The following is a 24,138-nucleotide window of genomic DNA, read 5'->3' on the forward strand; positions in this document are numbered from 1 at the left end:
CGATGGATACGGAGAAGTGAGGAGAGGAGAGGGAGAAAAGGATACTGAGATAAATAGATAGATAGATTGATAGAGAGAGAGAGAGAGAGAGAGAGAGAGAGAAAGAGAGAGAGAGAGAGAGAGAGAGAGAGAGAGAGAGAGAGAGAGAATAATGTTTATAAATAAATCTATAAAGGGAAAAATGAGAAGAGATATCTTTTACGACTCGAATGAATGATTTCATTTTGTGTCATATCATTCATTGAAATAAATAACAATGTGAAATTGAATGTAAGCTTCAATTTAATATACGAAAACAGATAAAAATGGACGTTTCGGGGTCCTCCTTTATCAACAAAACAGGATGAATGAAACACTACACACGAATGAGATAATAATGTGGTAGTTGCGTTTTTAAGATGAATTCATCTTAATATAAGAATAAGTTACAAACAGAAAAGGGAAGTTTCGGCCTCAAGCCTTCGTCAGCTATATACATGTTGTCACAGTAAAGGTTGTTCACAATTATCTTATTAAATTTTATTTTATTAAGAACTGAATTCATCTCACTCCAGTTATATTTCGGTAGGCTTAGATAAACTTTACCTTCTAATATTAGATCGTCTTTCCTTTTATAGCCTTCCCTCGAATTAATTTCTAATTAGTGAATACTTTTCGTTCTACATTCTGTCACGTAGCCACTTATTATAAAAGCTGATAGGTCTAACATCTGACACTCACTTCTCTTCACAATCTATGCCGGACGGCCAGTCGCTCTATTCCTTCTATATACTGGAAGATTTTTATCTTTTGGGACTTTGTAGATATTATATCTACACCATTAAGACGCCGGAGCTTTTAACTTTGATTGTATAATCTTCAAGGATCAAACCCGAGCCCGCTGTCAAAGGATTACATATTAACCCATTACCAATTGCCTGGAAGTGGAATTTTACGAGTCCGATCCTGTTATCAGAGGAATAGATCATCCAAGCCCATCAACTGCCTGGAAACGTAAACTTACGAACCTGACATATTATCATAAGTTACGTAAAATATTCATATCTCTATTTGTAACTGCCACGATCACTGTTTATCTCTTTTAATTAAATTTCATCATTATTTTTATTTCATTGTAAACAAATCGTTAATTGTTTTTCATTTATAGTAACTAGTAAATTCTGGGGCCTCATTCTACATATATCTTTATGCATAGTCGAGTAGCTCTTTACTCACTTGAGACCATGACATTTTGGAGGGGACACATATAAAGAATTGAATTTATTTAGTTACTTATATCTATTTCATCTAACTTTAAGTTTAAATTGTAAAACTCTTAATTGCCCCACTTGATCATATTTTAATTGAACTCCCTTTTTACAGGATTATTTTTTTTTTCTTTTTCATTTCTTCATTTAAATGGAACAGCAATTTATCCATTCATTCTTTCATTCAAATTGAATAGCATTTTATTGATTCATTCCTTCATTCATTTATTCATTTATAAATTATTCATTCATTCATTGTTCATTCATTTATTTATTCATTCATTCATTCATCCATTCATTCGTTTATTCACTCATTTATCCAATCATTCATACATTTATTCCTCCCTTCATTCTTTCATTCATACATTATCCATTCATTCATTCATCTATTCACTCAGTTTTTCATTCATTCATTCATTCCTTGTCCACTTTGTTATTATATCACTCATTTCATTTTGTTGTTTGCCTCATTCATGAATTGTTTTCAATATGTTTACATTCCATAACGATTCATTCACCTATCAACCAATCACTCAGTGTTGTGAACACATTTTGTAACTATTGTAAATCTTACGATATTTTATTGTTTTGTATTTCAGACATCACTGTTAAACACTCTTCAATGCCTAATTACAATTGTTGAACAACCATTGAACAAGAGAGAGGTCCCAGCCACGAACTGAGTTGGTAAATATATCCTTCATTATTCTCTTTTACATGAGTTTGGCATCACATAGTAACTATAGACATCGTGATTTGTTTTGCATAGTGATTTGTTTTAAATGCATTTTTGGCATATTACTGTTACCGAAAACCACTTATATATTATGTTCTGAAAAGTGAGTCTTTAAAAACTAAATAATAATAAAAGGAGTCTACTAGCCGTCGTGTTATATTTAGTGATAGATAACTTGGGATTATTTTGGCATCCTATTATTGTTATCACACTCTAGTATATTAGCGTCATTGCGAATAATTGTACACAAACTAACGACGAGTCACACACATTGGTGATACATTTTTCGTAGTAACATAGTTTAGAGTACACGCGATTGACACATTGTTATTGACTCAAGTCATAATAACTACGTATTGTATTGACACATTGCTTTATAAGATATAACGATAAAAGGCATCAAATTCATCATACATAATAAGTTGAAATAAGAGAGAGAGATTTCTAAAAATAGAACAGTTCATTCCAGTAAGTGTAAATAAATAAAACAGTCAGTAACAGTATCCTGTCAATATAATATATATAAAATATCGTAACTAATTTATTGCAACATGGAAGCATATAAAAGATACTTAAGTCTCGCAAAGGACTTAGAAATACCCCAGGAAAGAATATTTTCATGGTGCGAAGAGAAAGTAAAAGAAGAAAAAGAACATGAAGAAAGAATTCGTAGAGAAGAAAATGAAGAAAGAATTCGTAGAGAAGAAAATGAAGAAAGAATTCGTTGAGAAGAAAATGAAGAAAGAATTCGTAGAGAAGAAAATGAAGAAAGAATTCGTAGAGAAGAAAATGAAGAAAGAATTCGTAGAGAAGAAAAAGAACATGAAGAAAGAATTCGTAGAGAAGAAAAAGAACATGAAGAAAGAATACGTAGAGAAGAACGAGAAGAAAGAGTCCAAGAAAGGGAACTAAAAAGACAAATAGCTTTAGCAGAAGAAGAAACCAAAAGGACCCAAATGATGCTGGAAATTGAAAAAACAAAAACGGTCATGAAAGAAAACATAATAATAGTGATGAATTTTTCGTGAAACTTCCACGCATGCCAACATACGATGAACGCTCAGACTGCCTAGAATCCTTCTTACACCGATTCGAAGTTCAGGCTAAAGGTTATCGTTGGCCAGAAAGCAAATGGGCCACAGCCTTGATTAACTGCTTATCTGGAGAACCGCTAAAAGTTTTCTATACCTTAACAACTGAAGATGCAGATGACTATGGAAAAATTAAAGACGCTCTACTAAAAAGATTTAGATTAACGGAAGATGGTTACCAGGAAAGGTTTCACACTGCAAAACCGGAAAGTGGAGAAGACTTTAATACATTCGTGAACCGAATTACTCAATTTCTAAATCGGTGGCTTGAGTTGGCAAACGTAAAACAAGACGACTTTGCAGGCCTTTACTATCTCACGCTGAAGAATCGAATCTATCAAGCTTGCAACCCAGATTTAGTTGCATTCTTTAAAGAGAGAAAGCCAGAAAACTTGGACAAATTAAAAATCTACGCAGAAAACTTTAACAGCGCACATCCATTGACACCCCTTAGCAGAACATTGAAGGAACCATACTACGCTGCTGCTGCTCAGAGTCCAGGTACAACTAAAGTTCAGTACTCAAATAGAACGAGCCGATCAATCACTCGGAACACGCAAGTGAAACAAGATGATCATAGTAACAAACCATGGAACAAACAGTTCAATAGAGACCATAGCCGACCCTATCAAAACAAAACAAGAAATAGCACTGACAATAATACTGAGTATAAGAAAACCAACAAACCTATAATTAAATGCCAATATTGTGGAATGAAAGGCCACACAGCAGACAAATGTTACAAAATCGTGGGATATCCAAAAGAAACTGCAAATGCATCACTCCAAACAAGTGTAAACAATCAGACACGAGTAATGTCAGGAGAAAATATAAATGTGTATTGCGTGAAAGGTATGTCACTTTTAACACAAACTCACAAATCAGGATCGCTATTTTTTTGTGAAGGCAAAGCTAATGGAACTGATTGCAAAATATTGAGAGACACAGGATGCAGTACAGTAGGAATAAAAGCATCTTTGATCAATGACGAAGACAAAACTGGAAAAAACGGTACAATGCATCACATTCAGTGGCACAGTCGAAACCTTTGAAACAGCTAACGTGTACATAGAAACCCCATACTATACAGGAATAGTGGAATGCTGTATACTTCCCAACCCCGTCGCTGATGTTATTGTTGGCAATATAAAAGGTCTTAAAGACAACCCAACAGATGTAAAAGAATGGTCATTAACCCAAGAAACAGCTTGTCTAGCAGAAACAAGAAAGATGACTAAGACAACAGAGAAGCCAATGACTATTTCTCTTGAACCACAACAATTTGACAGGAACACGTTCATTGAAGAACAGAAAAAGGACCCGACTTTAACTTCATATTTCAATATCGCAAACAAAGGGACGAAATCAAAAGTTGAATACATCATTGAAAAAGATATTCTGTTCAGGTTACATAGGAAAAGAAACAAAATAGCTAAACAACAGGTCACGCCGAGTATTTACAGAAACAAAATCCTTGGAATAGCGCACGATTCAATAACTTCTGGACATCTTGGGAGCTCTTCCACATTGAAGAGAATATCCGAGAATTTCACATGGCCTGGAATTACTAAAGACGTCCGAGAATATGTGAAATCTTGTGACACATGCCAAAGAAGAGTCGCAAAAGGCAGAATACCGAGATTGCCATTAGAGACAACCCCAGTTATTGAAAAAGTTTTTCAAAAAGTTGCAATTGACATTATAGGCCCTTTAACAAAATCAGATAGAAACCATACACACATACTAACACTAGTCGATTACGCAACCAGGTGGCCAGAAGCGATAGCATTGAAATCAACTACATCGGATCACATAGCTGAAGCATTGATGACAATTTTTACTAGAATAGGCATACCAAATGAGATACTGTCGGACAATGGACCCCAATTTACATCACATATGATGCATGAAACCATGAAACTCATGGGAATCCAACACTCATTCACAACTCCCTACCACCCCCAAGCAAATGGTCTTTGTGAAAGATTTAATGGCACTCTAAAGAATATGTTAAGAAAAGTGTCAGCAGAAAAACCAGATGATTGGGACAGATACTTACCAGCAATCCTATTTGCATATAGAGAACTACCCCAAGATTCTACAGGCTACTCCCCATTTGAGTTGATGTATGGACGATCACCTCGCGGCCCGATTAATATAGTAGCCGACATTTGTAAAGGGAATGAGGAGGACAATAACGAAATTATGTTTGCTTACGAATATGTAAGAAACCTGAAAGACAGAATAGAGGATACATGTAAGCTAGCACAGGAATCCGTCACTAAAAAAGCAGAGAAATACAAGGAATACTCCGATAGAAAAAGCAAGTCAAGAAAATTTGAGATTGGTGACAAAGTACTAATACTCTTACCCGATGACTCGAGTAAACTTTTAGCTACATGGAAAGGACCATTCAAAATAACAGCAGTAAAATCTAATGTTAATTACGAGATTAAAATTAACAATACAACAAAGACATTCCATGCAAATATGCTAAAAAAATATTTTGATAGAGACACAGTGTCGCAACCTATGTTTACTAATATCGAAGCTTCAAATGCAGGATTGATCATACCGTTGGTCATGGGACACAGACACCCGAGACAGAAAAACAAACAAAAATCGCACAATTGCAACCACCTAAGACAAAAAAAGAAGTACGCAAAGTACTTGGGCTCCTAAATTTTTACAGGAAATACATTTACAACTTCGCGCACATCGCGACACCGCTAACAAATCTGACAAAGAATGGGTCACCGAACAAAATTGTTTGGACAGAAGCGTGTCAGAATAGCTTTAACCAATTAAAGGCATTACTCTGTTCAGAACCAATTCTTAAATTACCCGACATGTCAAAAGAATTTGTTGTAAGAACTGACGCGTCTGATAAGGGCATCGCAGGTGTACTATTACAGGAGCATGAGGGAACTCTAATGCCTTGCTTATATGCAAGCAGAAAATTATTGGACAGAGAATCACGATACTCTGTAATAGAGCGTGAAGGACTGGCCATCGTCTTTGCTTTAAAGACATTCAGCAGATATCTACTGCTAAAAGAGTTTGTGGTCGAAACGGACCATAAACAACTCACGTACATAAGAAATAACAAAATGAATAATAGTAGAGTACTAAGGTGGAGTCTATTTTTGCAAAATTACACTTTCAGTATCTCTCACATAGCAGGCTGTGAAAATATTCACGCCGACCTACTTTCTCGATTAGTGTAATGACGTGAGAAGGGTATAACTTAACCTCCCATGCATACTGTTAGTTACCTCGAAAATTATGCCAAATCAGAACGCACAATTTCGATAATTTTATTTGTAAACATGATGACCCAACTTAATGTAACATTGAGTATTGTTTGGATATATATACCATACCCATTCATGATTTGGGAAATCTTCTCTTTCCTATTATTGTTATGAATTTTCACTCATTTATGATTAATAATTGAAATGTCAATATTCCATTTACATTTTCATTCATTTCATTCAGTAAATTACCTTTATATCATCGACTTAAATCATGCTTCATTGCCATCACTATTGTTTATCACAATGATTTGTAATCACATTGCCATCATGTTGTTCATCACAATGATTTGTAATCACAATCTTTCATTGTTATTGTCACCCATTCATATACCTACGTTAATATAAACATTTCCATGTCTAGTTAATAAATAATTTAATTGTAGCACAAATCATAACAATGGATTAATGCTAGAGTATCATGATAGTAAATTTACTTCCGTTTGTAAAATCTATCTTTCCCATAATGGTTAAAGAGTATATTTTAAACGTGGGTGGGGGGTGTCACAGTAAAGGTTGTTCACAATTATCTTATTAAATTTTATTTTATTAAGAACTGAATTCATCTCACTCCAGTTATATTTCGGTAGGCTTAGATAAACTTTACCTTCCTATATTAGATCGTCTTTCCTTTTATAGCCTTCCCTCGAATTAATTTCTAATTAGTGAATACTTTTCGTTCTACATTCTGTCACGTAGCCACTTATTATAAAAGCTGATAGGTCTAACATCTGACACTCACTTCTCTTCACAATCTATGCCGGACGGCCAGTCGCTCTATTCCTTCTATATACTGGAAGATTTTTATCTTTTGGGACTTTGTAGATATTATATCTCAAATAAATTCACCATCTTACTCAAATAAATAAGAGGCGGTTTATACCATTTCTCAGTTTTATTGTTTTTTTTTTAAATGCTGTAATCCATTTTAAAAAGATGGATGCGGTGCCAGGCACCAAATCAACCAATATAGCCACGCCCCTGGATGGTTGTCGACTTGTAAGTAGATGGAATAGCGATGATATAATAATTATATGGTAGAATGGACAGGGGAGATCAGTATGGATATGGTAGGGCATCAGGGCACTGACAGTTAGGGCAGTAGGGATTTGGGTTGGGACAACATCAAGATGTCATAGATGATGGTAATGATGATGATGATGATGGGGGTGGTGGTGGTGGTGGTGGTGGTGATGATGATGGTAATGATGATGGTAATGATGATGATGACGATGATGGTGGTGGTGATGATGATGACAATGATGATGATGATGATGATGGGGGTGGTGGTGGTGGTGGTGGTGGTGGTGGTGGTGATGATGATGGTAATGATGATGATGACGATGATGGTGGTGGTGATGATGATGACAATGATGATGATGATGATGATGATGATGATGATGACGATGATGATGATGATGATGATGTTGATGATGGTGATGATGATGATGATGGTGATGATGATGATGATGGTGCTCACCAAAGGGAGGCGCCTAGTTTTTAATACTAACACACGAAGAGATGATTTACGGGTGGGCCGGGGGGGGGGGGGGGGGGATATCATATCTCACAGCAAAAATAATATTATCAACAAATAGAATATTCCCCCAAGCCAAGAACTGAGCAAAGGCAAATGATGTCACTACAGGACTAAGACGGACAGCAACAGAGAGGCAAAGGATAACAGACGAGGGGAGAGAAGACCGTTCCAGTATTTCCTACAAAATTGTCACCGGAAGCCACAAAGACATGCTTCACTTACCTCAAGACATGACGTGGGTAGAAAAGTGCCAGAAGACAACAGAGAATAAAAATTTCGCGGATGCGATGGGGGCTCGAACCCGCGACCTTACAGGTACGACAACTCCGCCTGGCCGGGAAGATCGTGACTCTACAGTATGACCTATCCACGATCCCAAAAAAGTCGCTTCAAACCGTAGTCTAACTAGAGCCTTCTCTCTCTCTCCCTCTCCATCTCTCTATCTCTCTTCCATCCCCCCCCCACTTCTTGAGGTCACGGGTTCAACACACCCAAACGCCGCGAAGTTAGTTGGCCAGCATTTAAGCTTAATAGCCAATATTCTCAACACAAACATGTAACATAGAAAGGTTTGAGACATTGACTTACCTCAGGCTGCTTCTTCGGCATCCGTCTACAACACTGGAATGGGGTGTTGAATATCCTGGCGATTTCCTTGACCCCGCCCCCAATCGACGTCAGAGTAGATGTGGCCACATCCTTTAGACCACGTCCATCCGTGGGTAAATCTCCGGTTCGCGGTTCCTCGCTCTTTTTTAATCCGTCGATGACCTCGGTCAGAACTTCATCTCTTGAAAATGTGACTCTTGTAGGTTTCTTCCTAACGGGTTGGGATGAGACCACTTTTGGAGATGCAGCTCCTGGTTTGACATTATTATTATCCATCCCTCTGTAACTGTGTTGAGGAGACAATTCAGAATTGTCTAATCCTAAAGTGCTCTCAAACACCGGAAGTCCATCAATAATCTCAGAAGCATCCGTAGCTCGACTGACGTCATGCAGGGATTCCATGCTTGTTTGAGACCCAATGTTCACTTTCAAGACTCCACCACCAGGGGGGTTTTGAGCCGGGGCGTAAGGATCTACAAACTGAACTCCTCTTGTGGTTGTCACGGGGCGCCTTATGGTTGCATAGGGTTGTTCGTAGGCGGACGCATAGTATCCATTCCAGGCAGCGTCCGGGTCGACTTCTACGTCAGTCGAGCTGTAAATAATCTGGCTTGAGCTTCGAGGTTGAGCTCGGATGACGTGGACATTTTGGTAATATGAGTCATCGATCGCTGCTGGGAAATGTCTGAACGTAAATGCTCTAGGTGCCGTCTGGTTGTGGCCGTCCAAAGGTCGGATAACTCTTGTAGGAATCTCGTCCTTGACAGTGGAGTATTCGCCGAATATGATGGTATCGGAGACGTCACTTAAAGTGGAAGCCCTTCCAGCTCCGGGGATGACAAGGCCAGAGGTAGAACTTTCAGAGTCCAACGATCTTCTTCTGTTGTTGTTAGCTGCTGCTACGTCATCAATTGTTGCATAGTTGTTGCCCCAGCCGGCGTAATCCGACGCTGCTCCCAGACTGAACGCTGAGATGGTCTGGCCAGAGCCACGGGAAGACATTTCAAAACCTTGCTGATGAATCTGTGGCACAGATCCAGTTCTGATTGAGTGATATTCTCTATGATGGACAGGAACAGAGGCTGACAGGTGAGGGGTGGAGCTAATCCATTTGTTCCGCCCCCTACCGACGGAATATTGGCGATTTACGATGATCACTTCTGTTTCCTGTGACCCGTATGAGGCGATGCTTCCTACAGACGATTGGGTTCCGTGCCGATAAAGGACTATGTTGTTGTTGTCATTAGTTCTGTCGTTGTTGAGGCTGGACCTACGAGGAGGTACTGGCGGTTTTTGTTGCTTTTCGGTTGTTTGTTGTTGCTGTGGGAATTTTTGTTGTTGTAGTAGTGGTTGCTGTTGTTGTTGTTGACTCTGGATGGGTTCTTGTGTTTGTTGCAGTTGCTGTTGTTGTTGGTAGCTTGATGGCTGTTGAATTTCGTCCATCAAAACTTGTTGCTGACTTATTTCTTCTTGACGATGTAATTGTTTCCTTTGTTGTTGTTGTTGTTGTTGTTGATATTGTGACTGTTGTTGTTCGGTTTCTCTTATTAATTGAGCCTGGCGTTGTGGCTCTAGTTGTTGATGCTGTTGATTTTGGTGTGGCACGTTTTGCGTCTCCGACTGCTTTGCCGGTAAAGACTCATCGTAATCTTGGACCAGGCTATCGTACACACTAGAACTTATTCTCGTGTCCTCGGGTGCCGAATTCACCTTCATGTCTTTAGCGCTCTCTCTAAGCTCCTTATCCTCTTGTCTCTCCTCTCTTTTATCGTTCAATACGTTTTCTACCAACCCGTCCTCCTCGTCTTTCCCTTCAGTTCCTGAAGCGACATCCGCACGATCTTTCCCAAAACTCGAGTCTTGAATCAGACCAGTCAACCGATTGTCGACATCCGAGTCACTAAACACTAACCCGTATCTTTTGTTTTTCTTTGGAATATCCTCAGCGTCCTCTTTTGATTTAATATTATTTGGATCTCTCTGAATCCCAGAACCCTGTTCGTGTTGTTTCGTTACCAACTCATCCAAAACAGACTCGTACACTTTTATCGTTTCCTCATTTCCCCCAGACTCCTCTATCAACGATCTACGTTTCTCTCGAATCTTCTCTTTAGAGTCTTTCTCCATTTTTGACCCATCATCAGCATCACTCAATCGTGTCTGCTCTTCTTTCTCCTCCTTCTCCTCCGATTTTTTAACTTCTTTTTTATCGAGGTCAATCAATTCCTCCCTACTTCCTGCAAAATTCCGATTTCTTTCATGTTCATTTTTAACCACGTCCAAGTATGTCCCCCTTATCACTTGATAGTCATTTTCTTTCGCTCTCTGTGGTGGCATTGCCATGTTTTCTACTTTCGGTTTTTCAACACTTCCGTCCAGGTTTTCATTGTAACTCACACGTCCCATCAAGGGAAAAGTGCCCAGTTTTTCCTCCTCCGTCATCACACATCTCTTATTAGCAATGACAACAGCAGACGGTCTTCGTTCAGGCTTTTTCATCATGGCTGTACAATTCAAATTTACTTTTTTGAAATTTCCTCCGCAGCACAATTTGAACGGGCTCCCGCTTTCACTGACATCCCCGAATTCTGGAGAATCAGGGATATTTACTGTAAGACTCCTCGAGTCAGGATCCTCGAAAGAAGAAACTGTTTTCTCATCTCCTAAAGATGGGGCCAGGAAATTATTTTTGTCATTCCCATCATTTGACGTCCCATTCAATTTGTGCAGCTCTTTCTCAATCGAATCTAATTTAGCCGAGCCATTTTCGTTTTCTAAACTTGATTCATCCTTTTGATATTTAATATCCTCTTCCTTTATTTTGATATCCAGCAAATTCACAGCGACGCCTTCTGATATTTCACTTTCAATTTTGACAGATTGCTTTTCTTCCTCTTTTTCGTGTTGTTGATTGGGGCTGGCAAAGCCTGTGCTTAGAACCAGATCACACGGAGCTCCGTTCTCATTTTTATCCACTTCAACTTCCTTGTCATCGGACCCTTGCCTAGAGGATTTAGTCGACGATTCTTTTTCCATAGTTTCAATTATTTTCTCCACCTTATCTTCAATAGTAAGTTGTTCAGGTTCAATGACTGCATACCTCTCACCGGGGGGAGTACTCGCTGCCCAAAACTTTTCAATTTTCCGCTGCTGAGCAATTTCATCATCATGGTCGTCGTTTGTCTCTTTACTAGAAATGTCGTCTTTTCTGTCCATGTCTTTTGTATCTGTTGCAATTTTATCGTCTACATAATTTCCTTTTTCAATAATTTTGCTAAAAGCTTTACTTTCTTTCCCTTCAACGCTGAGACTTTTAGGGCCTACTTCTACAGAAATGACAACGTCGTTTTCTGTAACGGGGTCGTTTTTCTTTTCATCAACATCATTGATATTTCTTTTCTTTTCTGTTTCATTGTGCGACAACTCTTCAGTAAACTTCCTAGAATCGCCTTCATCAGACTTCACATCTTCCACATTCTGAGCGGAGCCAACCAAACTCCCACCATTGTTTCCCTGTTCCTTCATTTCCTCAGAAACTCCAGACTCCATTTTTCGTGTTCTAATCGGTGACAATTTCTTTAATTTCACGATGGACGCTAACCCCAAACCACCTGCCTTATTGTTTTCACCTTTACAATCCCTCTTCTCTGCGCCAGGAACCACTTCCTTCACAACGTCAGTATCGGGCTCTTGTGACATTTCACCTTCCGTGTCCTTTCCAACAATTTTACCGTCTCCCTCCTCTCTGTGCTTTGCCTTTTGGTGTAAAGTCGTCGTCATTTTGACTATAGACGCCATGTCGTTTGAACTCGCGTTTTTCGTCGTCCCCTGTTCTCTGTCGTCCTTGACATTGGCATCATCCACATCCACCGTGTCTCTCCTCCCTATCACCTTCTTTTGAATTTTTTCTGTAATTTTCACCAAAGACGCAAGTCCCAATTTTCCCTTGCCCTTACTGTGATCTTTATCCAACTTTGAATCTACGGGTTTATTATCTACCCCTGTCTTCGCTTCGTCCTTGCTGGGACCACTTACTTGTGCTCTGTTCCCATCCCCTTCAGTTTTTCCATCACGGTCATCAGCATCAACAGGGCTGTAATTCTCGCTCTTTTTAAATTCCATGACAATTTTATCGATATCTATTTCCTCTTCCTCTCCCTCCTCGACATTGTCTCGAGATGACTCTTTCACTCCAGCATTTTTTTCAATGTTCTCATCATCATCGTTATCGTTCTTTTCTTTATTCATATTATCGACAACCTTTTGATGCAATTTCTTTATCTTCACCAGGGATGATAATCCGATTAATGCTTGCCGTCGATCCTCATCCACCTCTTCCTCAAAATCTCCAATTTCTTCCATTTTCTCTTCATCCAATTCTCCTTCACCTTCTTCATCCTTTCTCTCACCATCCTCCTTTTTCGTATCCTCATGTTCCTCCGTCTTCACACCTCTCTCTTCTTCAACCGTCTCTTTATTCGCCGATGCCTTCTTTTGTAACATAGACGTCAACGTCACCAACGAACCCAAACCCATTTTCACTCCATCTTTCCTTGTTCCTTCTTCTTTCTCTCCAACACTTCCTACAGCTTCAACCTTTCCTTTATCGTCTTTTTCTATCTCTCCTTCTTCAACCTCTTCATCTCCACCTACATCCCCCTTACTATCCACGACTACTTCACTCACTGTTTTCTCTTCCCCCTCTTTCTCAGTACCACTCTCCTCCTTCTTCCTTTCCCCATCTATTTTCTTCCCAGCCTTTTGATGCAGGGATGACCTAATCAAGACAAGAGCTGCCAAATCGCCACCAAACTTTGCCATGAGTTGTGTCGAAGTGTCTCGCGTTTTCTCTACAGTCTTTTCATCTTTACCGGCAGCCTGATTTTTCCCAACACTATCTTCAATCTCATCTCTCCCTACCTCTTTCATTTCCGACTCCGTCGCCTTGAGACCGGTGACATCATTACCATCGACGCTATCGCAACCACCAACAACACCAACACTAACACCAACAACAGTATCATCAGTGACAACCTCTTCATCTTTACGTAGAGGACTTCCTCTCGCATTATAATCATCATCATCATCATTTTTCACCCTTAAAGAACAAAAAGTTGTCGTATCAGCGCTTTCACTCTCAATTTCGTTTCGTTTCCTATCGGAATTCTCCACAACCCCTTCATCATTTTTAACATCTTGTCTCAAATCGCCAGAATCGATCGCGGCCGTCACCGTGCTAAAAAAATCCCACTTTTTACCAAAATTGACACTCGCAGACTCCTCTCGCTTTTCATCAATATTTTTGTTATTTTCGTCTTCCGATTTATTCTTTTCATCGACATCACGAATTGAATCTTTTTGATTTCTTTGTCCGCCATCTTGGTCCGCCATGTCGCTACAACCTTTGAATAACTCAGCTGCCTTTGAGACAAGATCAAAAGGTTCCTTTTCTGCATCTTTCCTTCCTTCCTCTTCTTTATTCTGGATCTCTCTATCCGTCTCTGAATCCTTCTTTGAATCTTTATCCTCTGAGATGCTTGATCTCTTTCCCCGTTTTAACAAAGGCGATTTCCATTTCGACTCGGAATGTCTACTCGGCTTTATCGTCTCATTTTCGTCCTTATCGTTATCATCGTCACTCGCATCATCGTTCTTTTTCTTTGCGACCAAATTCTTAACAGCCTGGAATTTATGCAAGACTTTCCCAATCGTGTTGAATTTGACAGACCCGTGTGACGACGTCTCGCTGGCGATGGATACGGCCGTGTAGTCTCGTTCCAAACACGATATGCTTGAACTTTGTTTGAACTCATTGACAATTTTGTCAATATCGCCCTCATCGCTTTCGATATCATTGGCGTCTTTAAACTCTTTCACGATGCTGTCAATGTCACCTCCGTCGCTATCAGAACTAAACGTTTCTGAAGGTTTCAGGTTTTTGGAAGCTGAATCTAAATCTGTTGCTGAGCCTTTTCCGTGAGTTAAATCACATTCTCCGAAAAATGGGTCGTTTTGACCAGAATCAAGCTTCACTCCTTTTCCCCCATCTCCTGGATCAACAGGAGTGACTGAAGGAAGCACTCCGGCCATGAGACCACTAGTTCTACTTTCGTGTATCATTTCCTCAACTTCGTGGCTTCTGTCTCTCTCTCCATTGCTCATGTCAGGCTCCAGTCCGTCCCCAGGCACGAACGGGATCTCACCTAACACGTGACTAATCGGATCCATCCCGAATATGTCCTTGATTTCGGGACCGGCTGGAGGTTCCTTATCAAACTGCGCCCCGGGCACGATGAGATCGTCACCAAACGGGCTCGGGTTACGATTTCCTGGGGCGTCTACGGCCGGAGATGTCGGTGACTTGAACCCACTAGAAAATGAGGACAAGGGAGATGAGCTGTTGTCTTCAAACTGGACGTCGTGTTGCCGAATGGCCTTGAAAGTCTTTATGACTGCTGTGGTTGTTGTGGCCACACCTGATATTCCAAGATGCGAAGCTCTTCTCTGTGACGTCGGCTCGTCTGCCCTTGCATCACTGACGTCGTCGTTTGACAATATGGAGTCAATACTCGGTCTGGAACTTGAACCCAGACTTTTTAACTTTATCATTGGCAGAGACGACCGTCTCTCATCTCCTATTATCGTCAATTTCCTCAAATCAGGATTTGCATAACCTGAAGACTTCACGTCCCCGTTGAGATTCAGATATTCTTGTCCAGAGTCAGAATTTGAAAATCCATTAATGCCTTTGTGTGAGGTCATTTCCGTGTCGTCAAAAATGTCGTCACTGGAAGAAAACGCTGACTGGTGTCGCTCACTCGAGTTCTGATGTTGTGTTGACGACGACGACGACGATGTGCTGTTGTTGTTCTGGCGTTCATTTCTTTGCTCCGTCACCGATTCCTCCCGGGAGAGGTTGACCCTCATCGATTCTGGCGACATACTTGAATCTCGGAGTTTGTCAGAGGATTCAAATGTTGTCTGGAGTAGAATATCCCTGTTGAAACACGAAAGATATTCGGACGTCTTGTACGAGTTGGTCGTGTCTGTTGGGGATTGGGTCGGGTAGATGAAAGATTTGTTTGTGTCGGCTTCCGCGGACGAGCAGTCTAATATGAGATTTCCTTTGTAAGGAGATTGTAGCGGGGACTGGTCCATGTATTCTGATGTATTCATGAATTTGGACGTGTCTGTGAAACAAGAGTCTGTGTCACTGGTCAGCCCAGACTCGATCGTCTCAAAACTTCGGGATTTTCCCATTTTTCCAGTCACACTGTCCTCCAAACGACTTTCACTGAACGGCTCGTCCTTTCCAAACCCGCTGTCAGGCCGTGGATATTCAGGCTCAATGTCCTGGTTCATCAGTGGAATGTTACTTTCCACACCAGATCCGTTTGGAATGTTCTGGAATGTTAAGTGATCATTGTCCTCCAGATTATGAAGATCTTCGGACGAAGACACTGTTGCCCCGAACGTTACGTAAAAAGACGAATTATAATCATCAGGAAGACTTTCACAAAATTCACCCTCTTCTCCGTTTCGATCTTCTAAATTTACGTCTCTGACATGACTAGCTCCTCCCCCAAAGTTCTCAGTCCTTCCTGTAAACGGAATAAATAGTCCGTCACCTCCGTCATCCTCCTCACGTGTGTGACCACCTATATTTGTAGTACTGTACTCAATCCCAGAGCTGTCAAAGTCATCACTGAGCCTGCCAGGCAAATCCGACCTTGACCTTCCTTTCAATTCTTCTTCCTTAGGTTTGATGTGACTGTTATTTTTCTGCTTCGTGAAGTCAAAGATATCAGAATCAGTGGATGACGTGATCCAGTCTTGACCGCTATCTCTCACCGAACGTCCATCCGTCACAGGTGCGGAGCATGCGTACTCAAGCGTATCTTCCGTATCCGGAGACTCAGAGGAAGTGATGTCATCCATGGCGGTGCTACTGTCAACAGTCCTGTTTTCCACTCGAGCCAAAGGTGGGGGTCTAAAGACGTCGTTTGTTTCGAAGCTTCGAGTGACTAAGGACTGAACTTCAAAGGAATCGCTTAGAGATTGGGAGAACAAAGGACCACCCTTGCTTCCTTCTGAATACGCTCGACCTGTTGGATTTCTACTCTCTCTATTTCTAGAACAATCTTCTTCTCTGATCGCCGCCCACGGGTCTGTGCTTCCTCTCTCAGAATGTTGAGATTTCCCCTGATCTTCGTCATAGCTTTTCAAATTATTTTGCTCAACAAGTTTTGCTGCGATATCAGCAAAAGACGCGGTTGGAAATTTTGACGATGACGATGTTGACGACGATGTAGCGGTTGCAAGAGACCACAGAGGGGATGGTCTTGTTCCAAATTTGTTATTAGCGTCACGTGACCGTATCGTCTTACTCACGGGGTCCCACGTGCCACAACCACCGCCAGTATTGATCTGTTTCAACGAATTGTCGTAGTCGTTAATTGAGTTTCTCACCGGCTCATTCCACCCAACTCGTTCACAAACTTTTCCCTTCTCCTTCCTCCTCTTCTCCTCCCCACTCTCACTCGTCTCTACCGTCTCTCCTCTTTTCTTACCCTCTTCTCCTCTTCCTCTTCCTCCTTCAATCACTCCACGTGTGTCAAAAATCGACGGGTAGGCGCTTGGTGAAGACGAAGAAGTCGGGTGTTGAGATGGCTCGCTTTTGTATTTACTCAAATCCCTATCATTAATAGTATTATCACCACCGCCACCACCCACAACACCTCCACGGCTACTCAATTCCCCCTCTACTACTCGCTCTGACCGCCTTAACAAATTGACCTTATCCACACTGGTTCCGTGGTCACTACAGCCATCACCCGTTTCCGTAAATCTCGCTACTAGCCTACGATTAAGATGGTCCGTGTCCCCTTTGTCTTCCACACGACTTCTTGGTGGTTCTGTGTTGACGCCACCAAATTGATTTCTCACACCTCGGGTATCTCCGTCTGCGTCCACTGTCGGACCAATGCGTTGACCCCTGACCCCTAAGTCCAAATCCTTTGGATGAGAGTAAAGAGTTTGACCTTTCACAGGTTGTTGACTTATCACACCGGGGTGATCTTTTGAATGAGCTTTCTCTAATTTTGCCCCATCTCCTGTACTGGACGTTCTATGTGGAATATTTGGCTTACTATTATCATAAATAGGCACGGGTGTCTTCTCAGAAGAGGCAGAAATGATATCTGAAGAGGCTGCAGCAGCCGTAGAAGTATTCACAGTAGAGGCAGACGACGATGTCAGCTCTGAATAAGGCAGACCATATTTATCGGCAATGTCTTGTTTAAAAGGGTTCGAATCCGACAAGGATTGGAACTCTTTCGGTGATAGGGGCGACCCTTTACTCTTCTGACCACCACCACCCAGCGACGAGGAGCGGCTGTTGTTTTTGTCGTGATTGGTCACAGAGGGCGCTGCGTCTTTGTTTGATTTTGGCGACTCGCCAACCGGAAACAGATCCCAGAAAGGATCGACGCAGGGTTCGTGTTGACTTCCGTCACTTCCGCTATCCATGGGTTTCCGGAAGGTTCTGCTCCGTGGTGAGATTCATCCACCGTGTCGTGCCTTCTCCCACTGGCGTTTAGACCAGTGGTCTAGCCTTTTGCCTTTTGCACGGTCAAAAATTTGTCTCTGGAAAGGAGTGATAAGAAACAGGGGTAGGGTGAGGAGAGGAGAGGGAAAAAAGGGGGGGGGGGGGGATGATATAAAAATAATGCCATTATATAAGAATAGGTTATAACACATTAAAAAAAAATATAAATATATGTGTGCAATAGTAGGTGAACTTTGACCTATTGTACATTTACTGAAATAAATTATGATCCATCGTATTAAAATCGTTTCACGCCTATTGGGTGTCATGGACTCCTTGAGGTCAGAGAAATCCTCCCAGCTACTCTTTACCATCTAACTCATCCCGATGTAATACTGTTTAGAGGAGTTGGGTCTCAAATTGGCGATTTCTGTATGAATGTTGGATGATCTTTTGTAGTTGTATCGAGCCAATGCTAACGTATAGGCTGACACTAGGATCGTTGCTTTCGATAGGACCCACTACGATTTATGTTGTGACGTCAATATTAGGTTTGTGCAGCGCTTTGTGAATTATCTTTAGTAGTGCTCAAGGAAACAAGTGAGTCCATTGGTTGAACTATTGAATACAACTCACGATTTGGTATCTTTTGTGGCCCGAGACTTGCCTTTTGACGTATTTGTTTTGTCAGTGTCAGGCTATGAGTTTACGATGGCTACGCCAGGACCACTAGGACTTATCTTTTGAATTCAATTTTTAGGTTTCTGCAGCTAGCGGCTTGTGAGTTGTCGTTAGTAGTGCTCAAGGGGACAAGTGATCCCATTGGTTGAACTATTGAATACAACTCACATTTTGTTTTGGTTTTTTTATGGCCACAAATATGTCTTTTGACATCATTTTTTGGTCAGTGTCAGACTATAGATAGTATGTGCTTGGCTAAGAAGCTCACAACATTGCCATTCGGAAGTATAACGGACCAACACACAAAACTATGTGTAACCTTAAACGTTTATTGTCTGGTCAATACACAGTTGAGTGAGAATTACTCATAAGCATGGATGTCAAAAAGAAATAACAAAGGCCTGAGTGACGTCAACTTCGTTCTATCTATAAGTTTACGATGGCTACGCTGGGTCACGTTGTGGTGGTGCATTGAGGAAATACGACATTATTCAATGGTTTGGTTGACAATGTTATGAAAAGGATTCAACAGTCTGATGTCAGGTCCGCCCAGCAACCAGCAGCTTGGTTCTAGACAAAGAAAATCGGTCCTTTTTATTCTTCATGCTAGCTAGAACTTTTTCACATGTCATGTGATCAGAATATATAAAAGTCAAAACATGATCAGATTTATAATGATTTCTCCTCCGGATATACTTCTATGCTCGTCGGAGAAATATTTCATAAGGGCGTCTGCCATTGTTCCGATAGTTTAAACCAGTTACTAAGTTACCATGCGTCATTACGGGGGGTGTGACGTCACGACGTTAAAACCTATTACAATGATACAGTGGAATCTCGATAAACCAACACCGTCGGACTAGAAAGGTTGGTTGATTTTAAGCAATGGTGACGTCACCCATTATGAATGGAACACAGATAATTATAATCTAGCTTTTTATATGGCTGCCTCTATTCTCACCCCCCCCCCCAGGCCGATTGGATAACCGAAAAAAACGTCGCCGGCTTTTTGCGATTTGGATTTGATTGATTTTTTTTAAATTGTGCAACTTGTGACAAGAAACTTAACAAATTACTGCATTACAACCTTTGGATTAAACATACAACAATTGTGGACTACTTTTATGAAGACTAGCATCCTAGACTAGGGGGATGAGAATAGTCACTCCCTTTTATATAGCGTAAAATCCACTAAATGTGCTCAAAGCGATTTCCAAGGGGTCCCTGGTCAGCAGCAACATGTAACATGTAGGACGGGACATGATGCTTAGTAGGCGATATAACAATTTTTTCGGAGAGAGACAACACTGTATACGGACAGGTACTCATTTTACACCTGAGTACTGTGAGAGAATATGGGTAAAAAGCATTTTATAAAGACATGCACAGAGAAATGCTCGAACCCAGGACCTTCCGATTCGAAAGCGAGCGTCATTCCACAAGACCACATTATGGCATTTAGAGGTATCCTTTAAATTATTTGACGAAAGATTCGACACGAGTTTGTTTCTGGAATTTTCTTTGACTAGGTCATCTCTTAGACTGCTGTAGTCTTTGGTCGAATTCTATTTTGTTTGTAATACTTATGACGTGGCTTATTTCCATTTTATGATGACCTGCACTTTTAAAATAGTAGTCTGTAAGATGAACTCGTCCCTGCAGATGTCCGTGAATCATTGAGAATGCGTTTGTAATGGTCTGAAATAATGATAAAGTTTGATTGTATGTATTGATAATCTTATCAACATCATTTTCCACGTTCCTTGTTATGTGCTTTTATGGCGGAAATGGTGTTTAAAGGCACTATTACATATGAATAATTTATGTTGGCAGCAAAAATCAATAAGATACTGGCCCTTTTCATTACGCAGTCCTTTGGAATAAGTACCAAGGCAGGCTTCGTTATACTCGCTATAGGGAATGAGATTAGCGGAAGAGTAGCGTCCCTTGGTTGGACGTCACCCATAGTCTGTGACGTCACCGGTGGAAAAATTATTAGAGAGAGAACGTCAAGTTGGTTGTGCGAATGTGTCTCTCGTCCTCGTCACAACCAACATGACGTTCTCTCTCTAATAACTTTTCCGCCGGTGACGTCACAGACTATGGGTGACGTCCAATCAAGGGACGCTACTCTTCCGCTAATCTCATTCCCTATACTCATCGAGGTTTTAAAAAAAAACTCTGTGACTGAATCGCACAATTCTCAGCTAGCGTCATTCGGACTGCGAGGCTTACTACTTCCTTCCTTACTTACATCAGACCCAGAAGGTCTCAAACCTGGGACTTCCAGGAAGACACGGGGTTTGCCAAGATGGACATTTTAACCGATGGATATTGAAATAAAACCTTGAGCTTTTATATAGCGCAATATCCACTAAACGTGCTCAAGGCGCTTTACAAGGGGCCCTGAAAACAGCAACACTTAACATTATGTAGAACGAGACATGACGCTTACTAGGCGATATTACAATTTTTTTCCTCCGAAAGAGACAACGCTGTTAACTGCCAGGTACTCCATTTAAACATGGGTACGTTGAGTGAATGTGAGTAAAGAGCCTATTCCAAGTACTCATCTATGCGCCGAGCGAGACTCGAACCCAGGACCTTCCGATGCGAAAATGAGTGTCATACCTCAAGCCGAAATAACTGTGTGAGGGAGTTCATTGTTCTTAAAGTAAATATTGGCTGTTGTAGATTCAAGATCACCCTTTTCCCCCTCTACTCCCCCCCCCCTCCTCCCCCTTCTCCCGTCTGTCGTGCGTTATTTATTTGTTCTACGATATAAGAGTTCTAATATTAAGCTCAGAAAATCTTTTTCTTTTGGTGCTAAATAATGACTAAAATGCTTGCCATCAGTTCAGTTCTTGCAAGGCAAATCAAAAGTTTGTGTGTGAATTTGTGTGTGTATGTTTGTGTGAGTTTGTGTGTGTTTTTGTGTGTTTGTGTGTGTGTTGTGTGTGTATGTGTGTTTTTGTGTGTGTTAGTTTGTGTGGTGTGTTTGAATTTGTGTGTGTTTGTGTGTGTGCGTGTGTGGTGTGCATAACTCTATTCAGTTGTTATCTAAATCAGAATGTGCTGATAAAAGTTACTACTCTAACTGGAAAAAGATAAGATTTAAAAAAGCCGCCCAACAAAATGAAAAAAAAAAACAAACAAAAAAGAAACAAAACAAAAAAAAAACCCAGGAAAATATATAGAACCCCCCCTACCCCCTCCCCCTCGCCCCCTACCCCCTCCCCCTCGCCCCCCCCCCCCCACCCCCCCCCCTCCCAAAAAAATGAAACATAAACCTATCAAGTGATAAACAAAACAAATAAAACAAAAAACAACAACAAACAAACAAAAATCCACAACAGTGACAGCCACAACAACAACAACAACACAATTTTTAACAGAAAAGAAAACAAAACAAAACAAAATAATAATTTTTAGAAATTAATTGAGAATTGAAAACGACAAAAGCTACAGATAAAGGGGACATTACTATGTAGAGAGATGCTCCTCTAAAAGACGGCCCCTGATAAAAAGCAACAAATCGATTTTGTTCAACCGGGCTACTAGTCTGATTATTTTTACTGTGTGTCATATTTAATTTATCTTTATGTTGAGAGAGGACGTTTTTTACACAAGCAAATGTCACCTGCAACAACTACAAGAGACGTCTAACTTCTACGTCATGGCACAAGACCTAAGGGCTAGAGCTCAGGTGGTCGCTGGTTCGGATAAGTATGTAAGTACACAAGCAAATCCAACGAAAATTGAAGAAAATCTTGTCTTTTAAAAACTTGCCATGTTACCGTATCTTGACCCCCGTGGGTATGATGTCTTCTTGGGTGTATCCCTCTAGTCTGATCTAATGGTGTCACACTACTCTGTTATGATTGTCATCCAGGCCGCAAATTCATCGCCGCATTCGTGTACGGTTGCTAACCCACCATAAAGCTTCGTCACAACGCAACATTCAACTAGATCTCTGCGGTTTCAAGCTGTTGTCCACAACGAGTACATATTGGGACAGGTGGAAAGTGAAGCGACGATGCCATTAGGCAAGTACTCGACCGAAGTCGCTTGGTCGCAATCCAGTGCCTTCTCTTGCTGGTACAAAACCCTGGCAAATTCTCTCCCAGTTTCGAGGAGTCGCTTTCCCCGCCCCCTCAAGGGATTGAATTCGTCCATCTGTGAATATGCGCAGCCCCCGTCCGAAGTCAAGGGAAGCTACGTGCAAGGGTTGCCCGGATTTATTCCGGCTCGAAACACTTGGGAGAGGTTTCCTCACTCCCTCTCTCGATTTTGTTTAGCCGGCCAGTTGTTAGCGTCTCCCACCGGACATTGGGGGGGGGGGGGTTGCTACCATTAATCGGGGCCCATCCTCTAGGCGTTGTTGCCAGCGTTCCCGACACGATGTGTAACATGGGCTTACGAAGTCTTACAAGGACCTTCTCAATGTTCTTGCTCCTAATTCACACTGGAGTGCAATACGCCGCGGTGGAATAGCACAAGAGGTCCTCAGAAGTGCTTGATCACCTCCTCAAGGTGTTCCCGCCAGCTTCCTCAGAAGACGGTTGCGTTTCTCTATCGACCGGGCAACTCCTTCGAGATAGACCCGATAGGTAAGGCTCATTTTACGGTTGTAATCCAGCGTAACTCCCAGGTACTTCGGATTCGGCTCATGTGGGAGAAGCTGGTCCCCGACGAGGACGTTCAGCTTACGGATTTGCCAGTCACTGCATGGATGGAATGCTGTAGCCACGGGGTTTTTTTTTGAAGTGTTCATCTTCAGGTACCACTTGTCAAAGTAGGATTTGAGTCTGGTAACATCCTCACTGAGTCCGCACTCGAGACGGGTCCACAACGTGTTTTTGTCTGGCCCGCTTTGCGACGATGTATTTTCCCCAATACTCTTCAACAGCCGTAACGTCACTTCCTTCCTAATGACGCATGGTAATTTAGTAACACTGGCTCTAAACTATCGGAACAATGGCGGACGCCCGTATGAAATAATTCTCCGGCGAGCATAAAAGCGTATCCAGAGGGAAAAACCCCCCATAAATTTGATCATTTTTTGACTTTTACACATTCTGATCACAAGGCATATGAAAAGTTCTAGCCAACATGAAGAATAAAAAGTAAAGATTTTCTTTGTTTAGAACCAAGATGGCCGCCGTTGCCGGGCGGCGTGACATCAGACTACTGCATCCTATTGGGATTTATAAATGGTTCTTACTTATTTATTTATTCTATATTTATCGATTACAAGATGTGTATATTTATATCAAGCCATAAAGGGTTAATGTGTATATTTATATCAAGCCATAAAGGGTTAACCAGACAGATGTACGCTCAGAGTTTTATAGGTTTTATAATATTACCTAT

The 24,138-nt window shown here is 41.2% G+C and overlaps 1 protein-coding gene across 1 annotated transcript in view; it reads right to left on the bottom strand.

Annotated features, from left to right (window-relative positions):
• Window positions 1-24,138, bottom strand: part of LOC144958947 (uncharacterized) — a 125,326-nt gene that overhangs the window by 26,618 nt on the left and 74,570 nt on the right. Inside the window, exons 3-4 of the mRNA XM_078891244.1 lie at window positions 9,908-18,182; window positions 8,517-9,730 (exon numbers count right to left, since the gene is read on the bottom strand). Of these exons, the coding sequence (XP_078747370.1) occupies window positions 8,517-9,730; window positions 9,908-18,065 (9,372 nt within the window). The 5' untranslated portion in view covers window positions 18,066-18,182. The remainder of the gene's footprint in view (window positions 1-8,516; window positions 9,731-9,907; window positions 18,183-24,138) is intronic.

Source organism: Berghia stephanieae, chromosome 13 (assembly GCF_034508935.2).
Source record: "Berghia stephanieae isolate SIO BIC M18660-M18661 chromosome 13, UCSD_Bste_1.3, whole genome shotgun sequence".
NCBI lineage: Eukaryota > Metazoa > Mollusca > Gastropoda > Nudibranchia > Aeolidiidae > Berghia > Berghia stephanieae.